Source organism: Anomaloglossus baeobatrachus, chromosome 1 (assembly GCF_048569485.1).
Source record: "Anomaloglossus baeobatrachus isolate aAnoBae1 chromosome 1, aAnoBae1.hap1, whole genome shotgun sequence".
NCBI classification, from domain to species: Eukaryota; Metazoa; Chordata; class Amphibia; order Anura; family Aromobatidae; genus Anomaloglossus; species Anomaloglossus baeobatrachus.
The window spans coordinates 236,923,655-236,944,482 of NC_134353.1; the positions used below are offsets into that span (position 1 = coordinate 236,923,655).

At 40.0% G+C, this 20,828-nt stretch overlaps 1 protein-coding gene across 2 annotated transcripts in view; it reads right to left on the reverse strand.

The window, feature by feature from the left end:
* Nucleotides 1-1,776: 1,776 nt before the first annotated feature.
* Nucleotides 1,777-20,828, reverse strand: part of PCDH10 (protocadherin 10) — a 100,078-nt gene continuing 81,026 nt past the window's right edge. For both annotated transcript variants that reach the window (XM_075348618.1, XM_075348609.1), the window contains one exon: nt 1,777-3,936. In XM_075348618.1, coding sequence (XP_075204733.1) covers nt 3,917-3,936 — 20 coding nt within the window. In that variant the 3' untranslated portion in view covers nt 1,777-3,916. The remainder of the gene's footprint in view (nt 3,937-20,828) is intronic.

The window sequence follows — 20,828 nt, forward strand, 5'->3', positions numbered from 1 at the left end:
TTGCTTAGTGTATAATAGGTTAGTCAGTGAGCTCGTTCTGAAGAGTTCATGATTCTTATCTTCATTTGTTCAAGCTCTTGTCAGCTGATATATGACCACTTAAAAGTTGAGCTGAACTTTGTTGTAAAAAATGAGCCGAGAGGAGTTAAGAAGGGAGAAAAATGAGCTCACTGACGGATTCTCATTAATTCCTTCCATAGTCAGCAATAAACATTGCAACACAGAGGATATAGAAGTCATATGGTGCAACATTATTAAAGAAACTCAACTGCAAGAAAGAAATGTAGCAAATATACATACAGTTAAGCAAAGAAAAATTACCCCCAAATATACCTTCAAAGGGGTATTTTCAAGTCGGTATGTTATCCCCTATCCACCCCTTTAAGTTAATATAAGAAAACAAAATTATTAATGGTGGCATATCTGTAAACGTGTAGACAGACTTGCTTTCAGTATCGGAAAAATTCAACAAATTTCTGAAAAATGTGTGAGTGTAGAATTCAATTACCAATAAAGTGCATTATTAAACTGGCTTAATTACAATAATATGCTCCAGCGTGTTATTGACCAGATTTATATAATTTAATGCACTATCTTGACTTAGAGACTTTCATTACTGTAGAAAATGCCAAAAGTAGTTTTATTATATAGGCTTCTCTTATTGATTCAACAGCTAAGCTTATCAATACATCTACAACCGCTATATCTTATCGTAGAGCAGTGTTCTCAGGGTTTGTCTCATCATGGAAACCCCCTTAAATGTTAGAACCTCTGTAGTATATACAGATGCAGCAAAGTTTACCTAGGATCATGCAACACAAAAGTGTGTAATTTGACACTTAAATTAATAGCGGTCAATGATTTGTCCAATGATAAGTTATCTTAATCCTCTTTAGTGAGATAACCTTCTGTGACAAGTCTTCAAGATGGTGTGTTATCTGTCAAGGTAAAATTTGCTCCATGTGTGGTATTACTGGAAGTCACTTAAATAAATGACCATGAAATTCATAGCTTTTACTAAATGTCTCTCCACTTTGGCTCACAGAAGGATCCCAGAGCAGAAAAGTAATTTCTAATATCTTCATATGCCGAAATAGGCATAATATATTCATATTTATATTATTTCATTATATTTATATTGTTTTTTTTTGTGAAAGAACTCTTTTTTTGTGTTCAATCATTCTAGGAATACCTTGCTGTTAAAATTAAAGGCTATGGACACTTTACAATTTTTTTTAATTGTCCTATCGCCATCTAAATTAAAAATTGATAATATTTTTAAATACTCATCATTAAAAATTTCCTACCAATTTGCTGTTGTAGAATCTGTGCAACTCCTTCACATAGCAGGATGTGCTGGTGTTTTCAACATAGATCAGACATCACAGACTGTTCTATATTAAAGAGTAAATATAGCAAACACCTGACAGTCTATATGTGCAAATTATAGAGGTAATAAATGTATATGAAGATAAAGGTCTCTGCAAGGAAGAGGATAACATGATTCTCAGCCTCAAGTACATATTAGATGGCTGTCAGCCGAATGACGCTTTGGCTGATTGTTCGGCTGACAGCCATCTCAGCTGACTCTCCCATACACAGGAATGCTCATAAGGCCAAGTGTTCCTGTGTTCTCCACCAGCGGTTATCTTTGATTGAACCATGCTATCGGCAGTACGGACACGTATATGCCTGTTCGACATTCTATCCCCTGATCATTGGTTGGCTGGTGTCCCTTACACATTAGATTGTCATCCAAACCCGTCGATATTGGTGGATTCGGATAACACTAGTCTTATGTGTACTGGGGGCTTTCGTGTCTGTCAGGAGACCAAAGGTTGTAGAAGTGGGAATTAGTATAGGAATGAATATTTGCAGATTTATAAAAAGTAGTGAAGGCAGCATCTGAAATTGACAGAAAACACACGCAGTATTTATATATTACCCAAACTAGAAGCAGTTTGAAAACTGAATATCCTGGTACTTTAAAAAGGAATAAATAAACACTGCAATCTGGAAGATAAGACATTTTTTGATTTTTTTTTTCTAACTGAAGGTAGCAACTAAAAAATGTAAAAATCATTTTCCATGTCAAAGGTGTCCATGGCCTTTAATAATGGAATGAAGCAGGTATAGTCTATTGTACTTTCCTATCCATTTGTAAGATAACCTGAAGCAATGATAGATGTTTGTATTGATCAGGTAGCGTGGCGGAGTCCCTCATATAGCCCTAGCCATTAGGGAAATACAGTATATAACATAGCACTCCAAACCATTTGCTAATACAATCAAACTATTGCTTTTGTAAACATGTTCGATATGACATGTAGTCAATAACAGCTCTTGTGACATATAGCAGAACAAAAAAAAAATATCGACAAAGAATTACAACAAACACACTGGAATGTGAAAAAATAAAATAAAAATAATAACATTTTAATATTTCGATGATATTTGATTTTTTTTTTGACATGGAAGAAAAAGTTAAATTTAAAATGATTGTCCTTATGAGCCACTCATTTTCTTTAATAAAACATATTACTCTTCATATATATAGATATATTACAATTTTACCATGAAAAAAAAATTATCATAGACACAGATAATATCGAAGTGTTTAATAATAATGTGAAATGATCCTAACTCGAAATTTTGCTGTGTAAAAAATGGATTGGAAAAAACACTATGTTTCATGATTCGTCTATTAAAAAACATTTTCTAGGCAAGATTAGAAGATATATATATATTTTTTTTTTTCAAGTTTCCACAAAACTATGCTAGAGAAAGATACGTGTAAGTTATATGATTTGGGGCTAAATCTTCCAAAATAGTAATCTTCAGGTACATATTTTACAATTTCAAACTGTACAGAAAATCCAGTGTTGTTTTTTGACAACATTTACAGATCAGTTCCCATTTTTTTTCATTTGTTTTTTTTTTTTTTATAAAACTTAGCTGTAAAATTAAAATCCACAGGATAAAATAAGGAAGATCAAAATATGCCATAGTAGGTCATAGTGCTCAATCTTGAAAGCTGCATCTTTGGTATTTAAAGTTCCGTACAAATCTGATGTAGCTTATAGCTTCTTTTAACAGGGTGAACAGGAATTGGTCCGGATCTATCATTATGAAACGCTATTTAATAATTCTATCAACAATAAATAATTTAGGACCTGAATTAGTTTTACATTTTTATACCTTGTGGGCTGTATGAATCCATTTATAAATCAATTAAATTGTACCACTTTTTCAGAAAATTATATAATATATATATATATACTTTATATTTATTTAGAAGCTTTGAAATAGTACAGTAAACACTTTGCAACACGGTGTATAAACTACAGAATGTCTTTGATATTCCATGGGTCTGCGGATAAACAATATTTTTTTTCTCTTTTTTTTCTTTTATGACCCACAGGTGAAAAATAACATGATCACAATCTCTCTTGTAAAGTTTGGATAATTCAGGTAACACTTCAGCACACAAAAAAAAAAAAGAAAAAGAAAAGAAAAAAAAATAATATAAAACAGTCAAGTTTAAAACAGTGATATTGCATTTATAATGCATGTTCTATCGGTACGATTGGCTTCTTGTGGTGTTTAGAAACATCTAAAGGGCTCAGTGACGTTTTGGAGAAAGAAAGATATATAGTGCTGTAAACAGGCACACACTGATAAGTGAGGCAACGGCGGTCGCCTCTGCAGTTTCAACAGTTCTTCTTCACATTTCAACTCATTTCTCAGGCCTGCTGAGAGCAGAAAGGTCCTTAGTTTGGCCATGCCTTCAGCAGCAGACTTTTAATCCTTCTTTTATACCAGACTGGATGGCCAGGATAATGAAGTTGAAAAGTTGATGCTTTTGTTGGTCAACTTGTGCAAATCATGCTGCTTCAGGTAAGTCCTGTAGATCTGACTAGCATATCCTTTTTCGTGCTGAGGATGAAAGTAGAAAAAAAAATAATTAGATTACAATTATTATGAAGGATTACAAGAAAAACTTAAAAAATAGTTGTATGGTCTAGAATGACACATGTAGCATATTTGTTCTATATGGAAAAACATCCTGTATTATTGAGGATTAAAAGGGTTGCCTCCCAATCAAAAATCCTGACCCCTTGTACAGTATGTTACATATAAACAAAAATTGCCCTTTGCTCGTCCACCTCTTTGTCTCTGTTCCTGGTGCCTGATATGGCGAGCAGCACTGATGTCACATCAACAGCTCAGTAGCCATTCACTAAGCTTAGTGCCTCTGCCCTTGTAGATTGAATGCACCAATGAAAGTAGCTGAGCTCTCTGATTCCTTAACGAGTAATGATGGGCAAGTGGGCTCTGTGCTATTTGGTACTCAATCCAGCATCGGTGTGCTTGGTACTCAATCCAGCATCGGTGTGCTCCGGTCGTCGCAGTGCTCAGATGTGTCATCCGTGAAACAATGAACACAAAGCACAGGCTGGCTTCATAGCATGATGTGAGCAGGCACCCCAGTGAGACCCAATTGCAGTCTCTGAATGGATCTCACTGGGGGTTAAAACCATTTTGGTTGTCAAAAATAACACAAAAAATCTCTGCCCTCCCTGTATGTGTCGAACTGACAAGTCATTGACTTCCATTATACTCATTATTCAAGGCGAGCACTTACAAAGCGTCAGACCTGCTCAACTCGAATAACGAGCACTTGACCATTGTACTGCTCGCCCATCGCTATTAATGAGCTTTTGATGTGCCGTCAGCCCTGCAGCCCATATAAGACATCGGTAGCAGCAGTGAAAGCTCCGAGGTGGATCCAGAGGTGGTGAGTAAAGAGAGGTTTCTTTTTCTACAACAAATTGTGCCGATGGAATGAGATTTTCTGGGAAGGGAACAACCCCTTGAAGTGTTGTTTTGCGACATTGTTTATAACCTGTGACAATTTCTATATAAAAGCTATGAATAATCTCCTCATTCAGAAGGTGGTCACTCATGTGGAAGGTAATTTAGACCTATACAAAGTCCCTATGGCAGTAATGAAATAAAGGCCCATGGAGAACAACTGCAGAAAGAAGTGTAAATATAATTTTTAATCAAGTCAACGTGAAAATGTATTCAGGAGTTCTAAAACCAAAATACCCACATCTGCACATTTATTAAATGGTTTAGTAAAGCTGATTTTAGAAGTGGATTAAGGGATTTTAATGCTGAGCATGGATTAGAGAATTGGCATACATTTTTTAAGTACCAATATGTTGAATGAAATTAATATTTTTAAGAAGGTTCAGTGGGTATTTGGTCCCATTTTCCAATAAGTGTTCTGATCATAGTAATTTATCCAAAATAAATTCCTTAATTTTTTTTTTCTTTAAGATTAGTTGAAAATAAAGTCAATTTTGAGAGTGAATATTTCCTTATAAAATAATGGTAAATCATTTCAGTTTCAAAAGCTGATCAATTCTCACTGCATATAAAATATTCAAGCAGACAAAACCGACACCAAAAGTGAAAAATAAAACACTGTCCCTTCTTACTCATGTTTGGCGCAAGTAGGTCTTTTTCTACTTGGCTTCTTATCTAGATATCGAAAGCAATGCACCAATCACTAATGGCTGCCGTGATATATACCATTAGAAATATCTTGGACACAAATGTGGTGAGTTTCCAAAAATGAGGCTGTAGAAGGTGCTTTCTTGCACAGTTGTTGGACTTTCAGATCTTCAATGATCTACGTGAAGACTTTGTTAATACATCCGTATCTGTTTTCCATGCACTCAGACACACCAAACTCCCTGGGTCTACAAAAAAACAACAGCAAGTCCTTGTTGCATCAGTATGCTGTCCTTTTAAGTCAAGGACGAGTGAATAAGGCCTAAATCTTCACTACTATGCAGAGTTAAAATCTGTCACTGTTCCTTCTTTGCTTTACTACTCTGCCTGTGTAAACGTAAATGTCACTGTAGTTCTGGCAGAATGACCTTTATAATTATGATCTACAAGACCCAAGATGGATAGTGTTCTACCTCCAAGATATGGGAATACTAAATTATATGTGACAATGGAAGGAGAAGAAAGAAAAGTAAACCTAAATAGTGAGACATTATCAATAAGCAATGCTACAGCCATCACTAAGGCCTCTTGGAATAGTTTTACTGCATAGTACATCATACTTTAGAGTAATGTGATTGACATTTAAGCGCGGCTATGGATCAGGGTTGGTTTATTAATTTAAACTGTATTTTTTGTTACTATAAGACACACTGAGCCATAAGAGACAGGTTTTAGGAGCAAAAAATAGGAAGAAGAAAAGTGTGGTTATGACATACTGTTGGTGGAGGGAATGATCTAACACTGTTATGGAGGCAATGACCCCCAATTCTGTACTAATGTCCCCCATTCTGGGCCTCTACCATGTATATATGTTCCCCACCCTGGAATATATGTCCCCAATCCTGGTATATATGATCCCCATCATGGGCCCTACCTGCTATATATGTTCCCATCCTGGTATAGATATCCCCCATTCTGGGCTCATCCTTGTATATATGATCCCCATCCTAATATATGTCCCTAATCCTGGTATATGATCCCCATAATGGGCCTTTCCTAGTTTAAAAATAAATGGTTCTACTACTCACCTTCCATCCACTCCTCTGATGACAGCAACTGACTTCGAAGTGTAAGCGAGGCAGCACATGATGTCAATACCATGTGCTCCCAGTTACATGCTGACATCAGCTGCTAATACAAAATGAATATTTACTCAATGGGAGGTGGGTTATGGGTGTGGGGAGCAGTAAATAGTCATTTTCTTTAATAGCAGACACCCATCATCTTCCCAGTCATTGCAGTAAACCAGTGCTGGGGCGCTCAATGTGTCCACTATTAAAGAAAATGAATATTCACTGCTCCCCACACCCATATTCCCGCCCACCTCCAATTTTAGGTCTCATGGCATTCAACAATTTTTAAAGCACAGATGGATAGATCAATATTGTGTGGGCTGTAAGATGATACCACAAAGCAATGGGGAGACATATCCTAAAGGTTTAGTGTGTCAAAAGTGCTCATGGTATTTACTGCAATTATTGCTTATTGATAGCCCTCCCAAGAGCCTGTCTCTACATAGCCTTTACAAACTGTAAATGCTCCCTTACATATTAAAATCAGCTAAAACAGATGACTTTGAAAACTGTGAATCTCCTGTCTGAGAAAAGCTCAAAATTTGTATTGAAATCATACTCAACTTTACACACTCGATTAGACAGGAGCTGTGTGCTCCTGCTTTCCAACCTTCCACTTCTCAGACGTCTCTAGAGTGATAAGTTGAGGACCCATCCCCCCCCCCCCCCGATATGCATGACCTGAAACATATAAGGTAAACAGTTTAAGTACTTTCTAAATGCTGATCCTTGTGTTTAAGAAGGAGACAAGCTGCCACCAAGGTGTTTTTCAGTGACATGATCGCCTCTTTCCATTGAAAACTAGAGAGATTGCAGTATGTTGAGTCGAGAAAGAATAGTTAGGTCCAGAAATATTTGGACAGTGACACAATTTTCGCGAGTTGGGCTCTGCATGCCACCACATTGGATCTGAAATGAAACCTCTACAACAGAATTCAAGTGCAGATTGTAACGTTTAATTTGAAGGTTTGAACAAAAATATCTGATAGAAATTGTAGGAATTGTACACATTTCTTTACAAACACTCCACATTTTAGGAGGTCAAAAGTAATTGGACAAATAAACCAAACCCAAAAAAAAAATTTTTATTTTCAATATTTTGCTGCGACCTTTGGAAGCAATCACTGCCTTAAGTCTGGAACCCATGGACATCACCAAACGCTGGGTTTCCTCCTTCTTAATGCTTTGCCAGGCCTTTACAGCCGCAGCCTTCAGGTCTTGCTTGTTTGTGGGTCTTTCCGTCTTAAGTCTGGATTTGAGCAAGTGAAATGCATGCTCAATTGGGTTAAGATCTGGTGATTGACTTGGCCATTGCAGAATGTTCCCCTTTTTTGCACTCATGAACTCCTGGGTAGCTTTGGCTGTATGCTTGGGGTAATTGTCCATCTGTACTATGAAGCGCCGTCCGATCAACTTTGCGGCATTTGGCTGAATCTGGGCTGAAAGTATATCCCGGTACACTTCAGAATTCATCCGGCTACTCTTGTCTGCTGTTATGTCATCAATAAACACAAGTGACCCAGTGCCATTGAAAGCCATGCATGCCCATGCCATCACGTTGCCTCCACCATGTTTTACAGAGGATGTGGTGTGCCTTGGATCATGTGCCGTTCCCTTTCTTCTCCAAACTTTTTTCTTCCCATCATTCTGGTACAGGTTGATCTTGGTCTCATCTGTCCATAGAATACTTTTCCAGAACTGAGCTGGCTTCATGAGGTGTTTTTCAGCAAATGTAACTCTGGCCTGTCTATTTTTGGAATTGATGAATGGTTTGCATCTAGATGTGAACCCTTTGTATTTACTTTCATGGAGTCTTCTCTTTACTGTTGACTTAGAGACAGATACACCTACTTCACTGAGAGTGTTCTGGACTTCAGTTGATGTTGTGAACGGGTTCTTCTTCACCAAAGAAAGTATGCGGCGATCATCCACCACTGTTGTCATCTGTGGATGCCCAGGCCTTTTTGAGTTCCCAAGCTCACCAGTCAATTCCTTTTTTCTCAGAATGTACCCGACTGTTGATTTTGCTACTCCAAGCATGTCTGCTATCTCTCTGATGGATTTTTTCTTTTTTTTCAGCCTCAGGATGTTCTGCTTCACCTCAATTGAGAGTTCCTTAGACCGCATGTTGTCTGGTCACAGCAACAGCTTCCAAATGCAAAACCACACACCTGTAATCAACCCCAGACCTTTTAACTACTTCATTGATTACAGGTTAACGAGGGAGACGCCTTCAGAGTTAATTGCAGCCCTTAGAGTCCCTTGTCCAATTACTTTTGGTCCCTTGAAAAAGAGGAGGCTATGCATTACAGAGCTATGATTCCTAAACCCTTTCTCCGATTTGGATGTGAAAACTCTCATATTGCAGCTGGGAGTGTGCACTTTCAGCCCATATTATATATATAATTGTATTTCTGAACATGTTTTTGTAAACAGCTAAAATAACAAAACTTGTGTCACTGTCCAAATATTTCTGGACCTAACTGTATTTCCCACAAAAAGTGGCAATTAGCATCTGCTGTATGATGGTTTTGTCTTCTACTGGATCAACGTGTTGGGTTATAGGATGAATTCGATGAACTTGTGTGTTCTTACCACCTTAAAACTATGATTGGTCAAGCTGAGCATTTATGTGTTTTCGGAAGTCAGTTAAAAAGCTGTTTGGCCAATAGATAGGCAGGGCTTCTCAAACACTTCCTACTGGTGTTCCACCAGACTAAGATACTACCTGTGCCTCAGCAGACAGCCCAAGAGTGTGCCTGGATCTACCTAACGGTAGAGAAAGTCCATGCTGGTATGAAAAATATCTCTTAAATTTCATTTTTTTTTTGTCTCCTGAACTCAGTATAATATTAACACAAGTGAATAATAAGTCAATTATGCAACTAAAGTAGAGATGGCTGCAGCCTCATAAAGGACTAGAATATATTCCCGTCTATGAAATGTATCTCCCTGGTTGTGCCCCTCTATCAGCTGGGGTGTACCTCACTGGTTAGGCTAGCCTCACAGTTTGAGGAGCACTGATTTAAGGTGTATGGGAATATTGAGTTTCTCTACAAATAAAATTACACTTACATAGATTTATTTTTAATCTAAACTAGTGGTAAAAAATGCTTATAATTGTTATGTTTTTCCAGAAAATGTGACAATAATTGGCCAGCATAAATGAGCCTTCATAGCTGCATTTTCCCACTGTTTCTAAGCTGTTTTTTTCTCTACTAATACATTTTTGGCTCCTTTGCTAGTCGATTTAGTCATGGACTAACCAATGGCTTATTTATTTTTCAGTAAGCTTTCTTTCGTTCTATTTCCCAACTTCAACAAAAATGAGTGTGCCATATCTAATTAAATAAGGGGAATGACAGGGGGATTTATAAATACAATTTGGTGTGCTTTAGCCTTAGCGTTGCAGATTACGGATAATCCATGTGTAGGTTTCTTTAAACAGTTAAATTGCGGGCTCATTTTTTTTCTACATTGCTTCCATGGCGTTCCAGAAATGAAGCCTATTGTATTATGCGGAAAGTGAGAAATCACCGCTGCTTATATTTTTTGTTTTCGACATTTATTTTCCTCTAAATAGTTTTATGCATGTGTCAGGAAATCCATTTTGCGTTAAAATGTGTGAAATAGATGAAGACTCCATGCTGCCTAAGCCATCAAATTCATGTTGTGACAGAACCAGGGAACTTTCATAGCAATAATCCGTTTAAAAATCCTGACTTTAATGTGCAATAATGTCTACGACCACTGCACAGAAGCTGGATGGAAACAAATTCCCTTAGATAACCAAGCTTCAAAGGGAGCGGAAAATCTATGTGCCCTTCTAACCACAACACAAATTTAATCCTGGCACAGCACATTAGTGAGGATCTCCTTACATGGAAATGAAATGTACGCCCTTCTGTACAGTGCTAATAAAATCTTAGGTATTACACCGGCCGCTTTTTAGAACAGAACAAACGCCTGCATTTCTATACCTATAGATATCATATATTTATAAAAATATACATTTCTACAATAGCATAGAAAAATAGCGTATAACAGAAAACAGAAATGCATCAGAATATAGAAATAATCCAAAACCATAATTGTAAAAAGTTCTGAATATCTAATGAAGCCATGACTATACAGATTCTTACTTTATAGTGTATTTTCTTATATTTTTCAGTTTGTCTCATTTAAAAAATATTCCTGTAGATGGTTGAGGGCCACCACTTAGAGTACAATCTAATGCAATACAGAATGTTTCAATTGTATGTAGTCCATTGTACTGGGCACGGATATTGCAGCTATATGGCACTGTTATGACTATACAGATGTAAGTATTCAAGAAGAAAACAAAACTCAGACTTAAGGGTGTACATAATATAGAGACAAAGCATGTAACTAGTATAGGGTCCGTTAAGAGAAGAAACTCCTAACCAGGTTGGCTAATTCTGATATTATATTTGGGAGGAAGAAACTGAATGGGATTTATAGAGTGGCAAGGTTTGCCGATAAAATAATGGTTAAGGATCCTAAGGACTTTGAAAACAACAACAAGGCAGAGTTGTCTTTAATTTTTTTTTAGTTTCAGGTGGTTCAGTTCAGCACCACAATGTGACTTTCGGGGTGATTCATCAAAGTGTTTTCATAGAAAAACTTGTTTAAAACACTCTGAAAGTCACAAAGGTTTTGTGTAATGCTGATAACCCTTAGATAGAGCATTCTAGAATACTGTAAGTCCTTAAGCCAATCTGTATATCATAAAAAACACCTTTTATTATACTCACCAGTGGTGCGGTCTGGTCCGATGGGCGTTGCTGATCTTGATCCGATGCATCCTATATGCTAGCGATCACTGTTCTCTTTCCCTAGTTCAGCAGGATGAAGCATCCTACGCCAACCACAAAATGTCCTCCATTGCGCTCCTAAGCAGGCCCACTTCTCAGTGCTCTTAAAATACTGTAATAGGCAGGTGCATTGAAAGGTCAAGAATTGCGCGTGCATGTGCACTACAATACTTTGCACTGCCCTCGGCAGGGCAGGGAAAAGTGTGCATGTGAGGAGCACAATGGAGAATGCGATGTGTGGATGATGGAGGACGCATCATCCACAGGGAAAGAGGACAGCGATCGCAAGCAGAGAGGAGGTGTCAGACCAAGATCAGCTACACCCATCGGACCGAACCACCCCGCAGGTGAGTATAATAAAAGGTCATTTTATGTTATACAGATCGTCTTGGGCACTTATACAGTATATAGTATTCTAGAATCTAATATATAAAGCTGAATGTGTGTATGTATGTGGGTATGTCCGGGATTGGCATCTGCACCATCACAGCTACAGCCATAAAATTTTGCACACTCACACGTCTGGACCCCGAGAGCGTCATAGGCTATGTTGTGAGGCGAAATTTTAACCCCGCGCGTTCCAATTTCCCAATCAATTTTGCCCTTATCTACATAATGGGGAAAAAGCGAAACAAAAAGTGTATCCGCACCGTCGCATTTACAATCACGAAATTTTGCACAGACACCTTATGTGACCCAGGGAACGTCGTAGACTATGTTTTGACAGGAAAATGTAACCCTGTGCTTTACAGTTACTCTCCAAAAAACATGGCTCCATTAAAGTAAATGGAGCCTGGAACTACAGGTTATTAGTAGGAGCTGTGATTGGTTGCTATAGGAACAAAAGACATTCATAGTATAAGAAGCTTATATGTGAGGTAATAAGATGTCGGTGGGGAGACGGATAGAGAGAGACAGACAGAGACAGAGAGACAGACAGAGACAGACAGAGGGACAGACAGGGAAAGAGACAGAGAGATAAAGACAGACAGGGAAAGAGATAGACAGAGACAAAGGGTGAAAGAGAAAGACAGAGACAGGCGGTGAAAGAGACAGACAAAGACAGTCGGTGAAAGAGACAGACAGAGACAGACAGGGACAGAGACAGACAGAGACAGACCTGGAAAGAGACTGACCTGGAAAGAGACTGACCTGGAAAGAGACTGAACTGGAAAGAGACAGATGGGGAAAGAGACAGATGGGGAAAGAGACAGATGGGGAAAGAGACAGACAGACATGCAGACAGCGACAGAGACAGGCAGAAAGGGAAAGAGACAGATAGGAAAAGACACAGACAAAGAGACAGGGAGACAGATGGGGAAAGAGACAGACCTGGGAGAGAGACACACCTAGAAAGAGACAGATGGGGAAAGAAACAGAGAGATAGAGAGAGACAAAAAAAGAGACAGAAAGAGACAGGCAGACGGGGAAAGAGACAGACAGGGAAAGAGACAGACGGGGAAAGAGACAGACGAGGAAAGAGACAGACGGGGAAAGAGACAGACCTGGAAAGAGACAGACCTGGAAAAAGACAGATGGGGAAAGAAACAGAGAGATAGAGACAGACAAAAAAAGAGACAGAGACAGGCAGACGGGGAAAGAGACAGACAGAGAAAGAGACAGACGGGGAAAGAGACAGACGAGGAAAAAGACAGACAGGGAAAGAGACAGACCTGGAAAGAGACAGACCTGGAAAGAGACAGACGGAACACATTACTTGGCCAATTTAGTTAAATCTGTGTGGAATATCTGTGGTGTTGAAATATATGTTGTGAAATGCTTCTATTAGCTTAGTTTTTGTCTTTTAATAATTACATTTCTATCTATTTGTTTTGTGGTTTTTGTGTGCAAGATAAATTTTTGTTAATACATTCTATTTTGTTAACAACAGTTATTAACCCGGGCGAAGCCGGGTAGTACAGCTAGTGCTGTATATAAAGGCTTACTGGTGGTGGCCACACGATGTATGGGAAAAACCCGGTGATAGGTTCCCTTTACTTTTTTCTGAACATGTATTATTTTGTTGGCATTTATTTGTGGCATGATAATTCACCATTTATGCCAAGCAGACAACATTGACTATAGCATGGTCCATTGGGTTTCTTGAAGGAGCCTCTAATACCAATGCAAACAGAGCCTAAAATATATGAAGAAGAAACAAATTTGCACCTAAATTGTAAACAGAGCACTGGTCTTAAACCTACTGGAGTCCCGTTAACATGAAAATATTTATAAATGAATTGCATATATTTACATCAGTGTATCATCATTTGTGTCTCAGTACTAGCGGACAAGTGAAATCCACAGCAAAACTGGGTTTTCACAATATGATTCGGCCTCATCTAGACAGATGTCAGGAGAATTATTTACCAGTACTCTGCCTCTTATTTATATGCACAGATATTTTACTATGATGAATTTGAAATAAAAAAAAAATCGTATTACAGCTAATTAAAGCTCTATTCCTTGTAATCAGATTTGCTTTCTAATCACTGCCTACATGCTGTTCTTGTGTAAATTTTTACGCAGGTCCGATAATGATATAATCATGTCACTTCTTTTAGACTCCAATTTACTAAAATTAATTTTCTCAGTAAAAGTTATGAAAAATGAAAACACAGAAATGCTGGCTCCTGATATTGCCCGCGCATACAGTTACATATGATTAGCGCCACTTTTAAAAGATCTCCATAAGGGGCATTAACTTAGCGTTGGGAAAACTTCCACGAAAACATGAGAGACAAGTATTTGGAAAGCAAATGTAAATTGTAGCAAAACAGATTACTCATCCGTAAAACGATGTCATCTATTATTTGTCCAAGCAAGTTCATCTTATTTTCAAGGAATTAGACCTCTGTGGTTCCATGCTATGACGTTAATGCTTTATTAGGTTAGTACAAATTATATTATAGAAATGGAAGGGGTTGTCCCGGATACAAACTGCACTAGTATTGTACATTTCAGCCCAAGGTCAATAATGTCTCTTTTTACTGGAAAAAAAAAGAAAACAGCTTTTTTTTCTCGGAAAACCCATTGTTAAAAAAACTAGAAGGAATTTACGAAATAGAAGTATTTCTTGAAAACACCATGCTTTTCCATAGATGATAGGCTTCTTACAAGAAAGGTGGCGGCTTAGAACTTTTATGTTTGCCACCATATGAATGAAAAATGATGAAAATGTTTCAAGTCATGTAGACCAGCTACTAGTGTACGGATTACATATCTGAGAATGGGCTCCGATTCAAGACCAGCGTTGTTCATGCCCGTCTGGAGGTGGGGGTGTGGTGCAGTCATAGGCTCCTGATATATTCGGAGGCAGATGCCTTCTAAATTAATCTGACGTGTCTACAGTGTGTTATGCACCTCTGTGCACCTTGTTACAAACCTTACTTCATTCTTTGACTAGAATAAGATTTGTGCCATAAGGTACACCACAGCTCGTTGTGAATTACACAAGCTGTGGTGTACTGCCTTCCCCTCAGTTTTGCCCCAGCTCTGCCTTTTTTGGCCAAAACACCAAAATAATAATATTTATTCATTTATATAGCGCTATTAATTCCACAGCACTTTACATACATTAGCAATAATGTCCCAATTGGGACTTACAATCTAAATTCCCTATCAGTATGTCTTTGACGTGTTGGAGGAAACCGGAGGAAACCCACGCAAACTCCTTGCAGATGTTGTCCTTGGTGGGATTTGAACCAAGGATCCCAGCGCAGCAAGACTGCCGTGCTAACTGCCAATGTGCCACTCAAAAGCAACACAATGTTTGTGCAACTCTGCTTTTCAAAAAAATTACAACAAAATTGTGGCGTAAAGGTTTGGATGAACAGGGCCAAAGTCTTTGCTATGCAGTATATTGGGTTGGGTGATCGTTCCATGAGTAACCTCATCCCACAGAGGTCAACATTTACTACAGAGAGAACTAAGAAACTTCAGAGCTTTATGGATGGCATACTGTGATTATTAATAAACACAATAGTAAGAGCAGGGGAAGATTTTGTGTGAAAGTTAATATTTTATTATTAATAAAATAATTAATATTATTTTATAGCAGTATGGAAATCTAAATATTAAATTAGAAAATTGAGCTCACTATGTTTTCTTGAGGAATGACAAGCCAAGGAGAGTCACCAATAAGTGCTCCCTCCCGTTGGTGCAGCACAGCCATATAAAGGAAACTTGGGATCCCAGGTGGCACAATCCGTTGGTAAAAGTATAAAAAAAATGTAATTCATTATTTCTTCATCAATAAAAAAGCAAGGAATTCAGCAACAAAAGCTGACAAAACAACTGATGTGTTTCTGGCGCCATGTGCGTCTTCAGTCATAGTATGACTAAGGGCGCAGATGGCGCCTGAAATGCGTCAGTTGTTTTATCTGCTTTTGTAGCTCAATTCCATGCTTTTTTATTAACGAAGAAATAAAGAATGAAATATTTTTCTTTACACCTTTACCGACTGATTGTGCCACCTGGATCCTAAATTTTCTTCACTGTTATATATATATATATATATATATATATATATATATACACACACACACACAGAGTACATAGGGCGATGCGAGTACATCTCAGCATCGGTCTGTTGAGTCAGAGATTTTTAAGATACTTGACCTTGACATGCTCAAACCAATTATAACAACCATTGTAAACCAGATCAAGTCATAACCTCTAAAATATCCCTGTGACTTCAAGCAGAACATTTCAGAATGAAATCTGGCTTTGCAATTGTAAGCTTGGATTCAAAGAGACAAGGTCCACAAGTATATACTTCAGAGTAAATATAGCATTGCTCTGGCTTGTTTGCTGATGGGATTCATTTCCATTATTGGACATCTGGGTTTAATATACTGTATTGGTTTTTAACCCGAAGTTCACCTCAAGCAAAACAATTTCTAAAAGGAAAATAAATATCAGGGTAGTCAATGCCAAGATTAAATGAACGATGGAGGTAAACCTATTTATAACATAATCATTAAAGGGAAAAGTGCCACTCCAGTCAGAGTAAAAGAGACTGCAATACTTTATATTACCAATTTCAAGGAGTGCTGCTGCTTCTATTAAAAAGCTAATTATTTCCTATAATCTCGTATATACTATATATACATATACAGTATATATATACACACAGTGTGTGTATATATATATATATATATATATATATATATATATATATATATATATATATATATAAAAGCGAAGGAGAGGTTCGCAAAAGGCAGGAGCCACCATGGGGGCTAAAAGTTTGCCTGAAAATAAAGAAAATGAATATTCACTGCTTCCCGTGCCCATAATCTCACTTTCCTCTCAGCACTGAAGCCGGCACATAGAGTTGGGCAGGATTATGGGAATGGAGAGCAGTGAATATTCATTCTCTTTAATGACGGGGACATGTGATAACCCAGTTGCTGGCTTCATGCAGCGGCTGGGCAATCATATGTGTCCACTATTAAAGAAAATGAATATTCACTGCTCCCCACTTCCATATTCCCGGGTGTGGAGAGCAGTGAAAGTTCCGGCAGCTGAAGTCCACGTGTAACTGGGGTTGCAAGGCAGTGACGTCATGCGCTGCCAGTCGCTTATAAGCTGAAGTCAGCTGCTGGTATCATGATAGGACACAGCGCACCCTGGGACTGGAGGGATGAGGAGCATAGTAATTTTATTTGCTTGTTTATGTGTGCAGCGAGATGGGGACATGTATTGCAGCATGTGGGATATATATACCAGGATGGCGATCATACATAGCAGGATGAGGGACATATATTTTAACCAAAATGGACCTAGGATGGGGAACATGTATACGAAGATGGGGATCATATATACCAAGGACGGGTCACGGATGAGGGCCATATACACCAGGATAGTACATATATACCAGGATTGGGGACACAAATACCTGCAGGGGCCTAGGATGAGGGACATTAGTACAGAACCGGGAAACATTACCTCTATAACAGTGTAAGCAGCAGAGCCCCCATAACAGTGCATTATGACTACATTTTTTGCTTCAAGTTTTTTCATATTTTCCTCCTCTAAAACCTAGGAGCATATTACGGTCCAGTGTGTCTTGCAGTAAATACATACATATACAGTATACATAGTATATACGTCGGGTGAAATAAGTATTAAACACCACCAATTTGTACCCCTGGTATTACCCCTCATATTTTTCTTGTGTTGCACATTGGTAATGAAACACCTTTTATAGGCCATTAGTTGATCCACTTGATATTCTTTTTCATTAAGTGGCTGGATGGCTTTCTAATTAATGATACATTTCAACTTGTTTCATGACTTTCCATGGATTTTTGCACATCTCTTTCTTCATGTCTTCAATACGTTTTCGCTATGTAATTTCTCATTATTACATATTATTAAATTTATGGACATCTATTGATCTTCTGGCAACAAAAATGAGTACACCCCAAGTGAAAATGGACAAATTGTGCCCATTTAGCCAGTTTTCCTCCCCAGTCTCATGTAACTCATTAGCGTTACAATATTTCAGGGGTGAATTGGGAGTACGTGTGTTAAATATGGTGTTATTGCTCCCACACTCTTTGTGGGGTGTTAACCTGCCAGTGCTTAGACCATTTGCCACAGCACAGTGAATTAAACTGGTCTGTATGGCTGTCGTTCCAGAAGGAAGCCTCTACTAACAATGATGAACAAGAAAGCCCGCAAACAATTTGCTGAAGACAAGCAGACTAAGAACATGGATTACTGGAACCATGTACTGTGGTCTGATGAGACTAAGCTAAACTTATTTGGTTCAGATGGAGTCAAGCGTGTGTGGGGGCAGCTAGATGAGTACAAAGACTAGTGTGTCTTGCATACAGTCAAGCATGGTGATGGGAGTATCATGGTTTGGGGCTGCATGACTGCTGCAGTCTTTGGGGAGTGACAGTTCATTGAAAGAACCATGAATGCCAACATGTACTGTAACATACTGAAGCAGAGCATGATCCCCTCGCTTCAGAAACTGCACCACAGGGAAGTATTACTTAATGACCCTAAACACACACTAGGGCCGAGTCCCCTAGAGCACTGGTACTCCGCAGCGTCCTATGGCCATGTCCCTGCCCCCTACTCTTTCCTGCATGGCCATCCTAGTGCTGTGCAGCCATCTACTCACCTGCATGGCTGCACACGTGTCGCGTGGTCCCCTGCACGGCCATCCTCGTGTTGCGTGATACTCGGTTCAAACCCCCCATATTCACCTATGTGTTGCGTGAGTCTCTGCGTCCCTTCATTACCATCCACATGTAGTGCGGTCCCTGGCTCGTCCCCCTGCAGATTATCTCGTTTGTGTTGGTCCTCAGTTTCTGCCTAGGCCCTGCGCATGCTGTAAAGGGCTTCCTAGCCTTCAGCTTGAGGGGCGCGCGCATGTTTCCTGTCCTTTTAAGGGTAAGAATGCACATGTTGCTAAGGTGTCCCCAGCCTATCAGTGGGATGCACCAGGTAATTAAGTCTCCTTCCCCTGATGGGAGGGGCAAGATCAATGCATTAGGATTCAGATCCTAGCCTGTGTGTTGGTCCTGTATTTGCTTTGGTCTACCAGCCTCCAGCACCAGTCCTGCATGCAACCAGTTCTGCTCTGTTGTGTTTGTACCAGCCTACACCCTGCACCTGTGTCCATACAAGCTTGTACCCTGGACCTGTTTCTGTACCTGTGTTTATACCCGCCCGCACCTGTCTTACTGTCTGCCTCAGGCGCACCGGTTGCACTTGTGTCCGATGCCCCATGCCTGATGTCCCATGCCCAGTAATCCGTGTCTGATGACCTGGAACCTAACGACCAGTGTTCCGTGCTTGATGACTTAGACCATGATGACCGGAGTTCCGCTAGATGTCCTGTCCTGGCTCCACCTGTGTCCAATGTCCTGTGCCTGATATCCCTTCCCTGGTGGCCTGAGCCTGATGACCCGTGCCAGATGTTCTGCACCTGCCTGTACCCCTTCTGACTGTTCCCTTACAGATTATGTTCCTGTTCTGCCCTGTTTGTCCTGTCAGCCCCGTTTGTCCTGCCGGTGCCCAACCTACCTGTCCATTACCTGATCCTGGTCCTGCTGTCATCCTGCTCCACTAAGCTGCCACAGTCCCAGTTACTGCCCTGGGTGTGGCACCTGGCATTTTGCCTCACAGCAGGTGCTTAGTCAAGCCCTTCCCACTAAAGGGTAATCCTGGGTTACCCCTGTTGAACACACACCTCTAAGATGAACACTGCCTTCCTAAAGAAACTGAGGGAAATGGTGCTGGGCTGACCAAGCATGTCTTAAGACCTAAACCCTACTGCATATCTGTGGGGCATCCTTCAACGGAAGTGGAAGAGTGCAAGGTCTCTAACATCCACCAGCTCCATGATATCATCATGTAGGTATGGAAGAGGATTCCAGTGGCTCCTGTGAATCTGTAGTAAACTCTAAGGGGCACTTTGCACACTGCGACATCGCAGGTGCGATGTCGGTGGGGTCAAATTGAAAATGACGCACTTCCGGCATCGCATGCGACATCGCAGTGTGTAAAGGCTGGATGATACGATTAACGAGCGCAAAAGCGTCGTAATCGTATCATCGGTGCAGCGTCGGCGTAATCCATGATTACGCTGACGCGACGGTCCGATGTTGTTCCTCGCTCCTGCGGCAGCACACATCGCTGTGTGTGAAGTCGCAGGAGCGAAGAACGTCTCCTACCGGCCTCACTGCGGCTTCCGTAGGATATGCGGAAGGAAGGAGGTGGGCAGGATGTTTACATCCTGCTCATCTCCGCCCCTCTGCTCTGATTGGCCGCCTGCCGTGTGACGTCGCAGTGACGCCGCACGACCCGCCCCCTTAACAAGGAGGCGGGTCGCCGGCCACAGGGACGTCGCACGGCAGGTGAGTGTGTGTGTGAAGCTGGCGTAGCGATAACTTTCGCTACGCCAGCTATCACCACATATCGCTGCTGCGACGGGGGCGGGCACTATCGCACTCGGCATCGCAGCATCGGCCTGCGATGTCTTAGTGTGCAAAGCCCGCCTAAGGCCCCCTTCACATGTCAGTGTCTCCGGTACGTGTTTGGTTCGTTTCCTCACGTGCCGGAGACATGTGCACATGTAGACCCATTAAAATCAATGTGTCTGCGCACACGTGCGTGTTTTGCTCTGGACCGTGTGTACGTGAAGAGCATACGTGTGCCCCACACGTAGACATGTCTGTTTTTCTCCGGCATCACGGGTGTCACACGGCCCGCACAGATGTGATCCGTGTGACACGCACCAGAGAAAACACACGTGTTTGTAAAAAAAAATAAAAAATTCTATACTCACCTTCTCCAGCACTGCTGTCTCTGC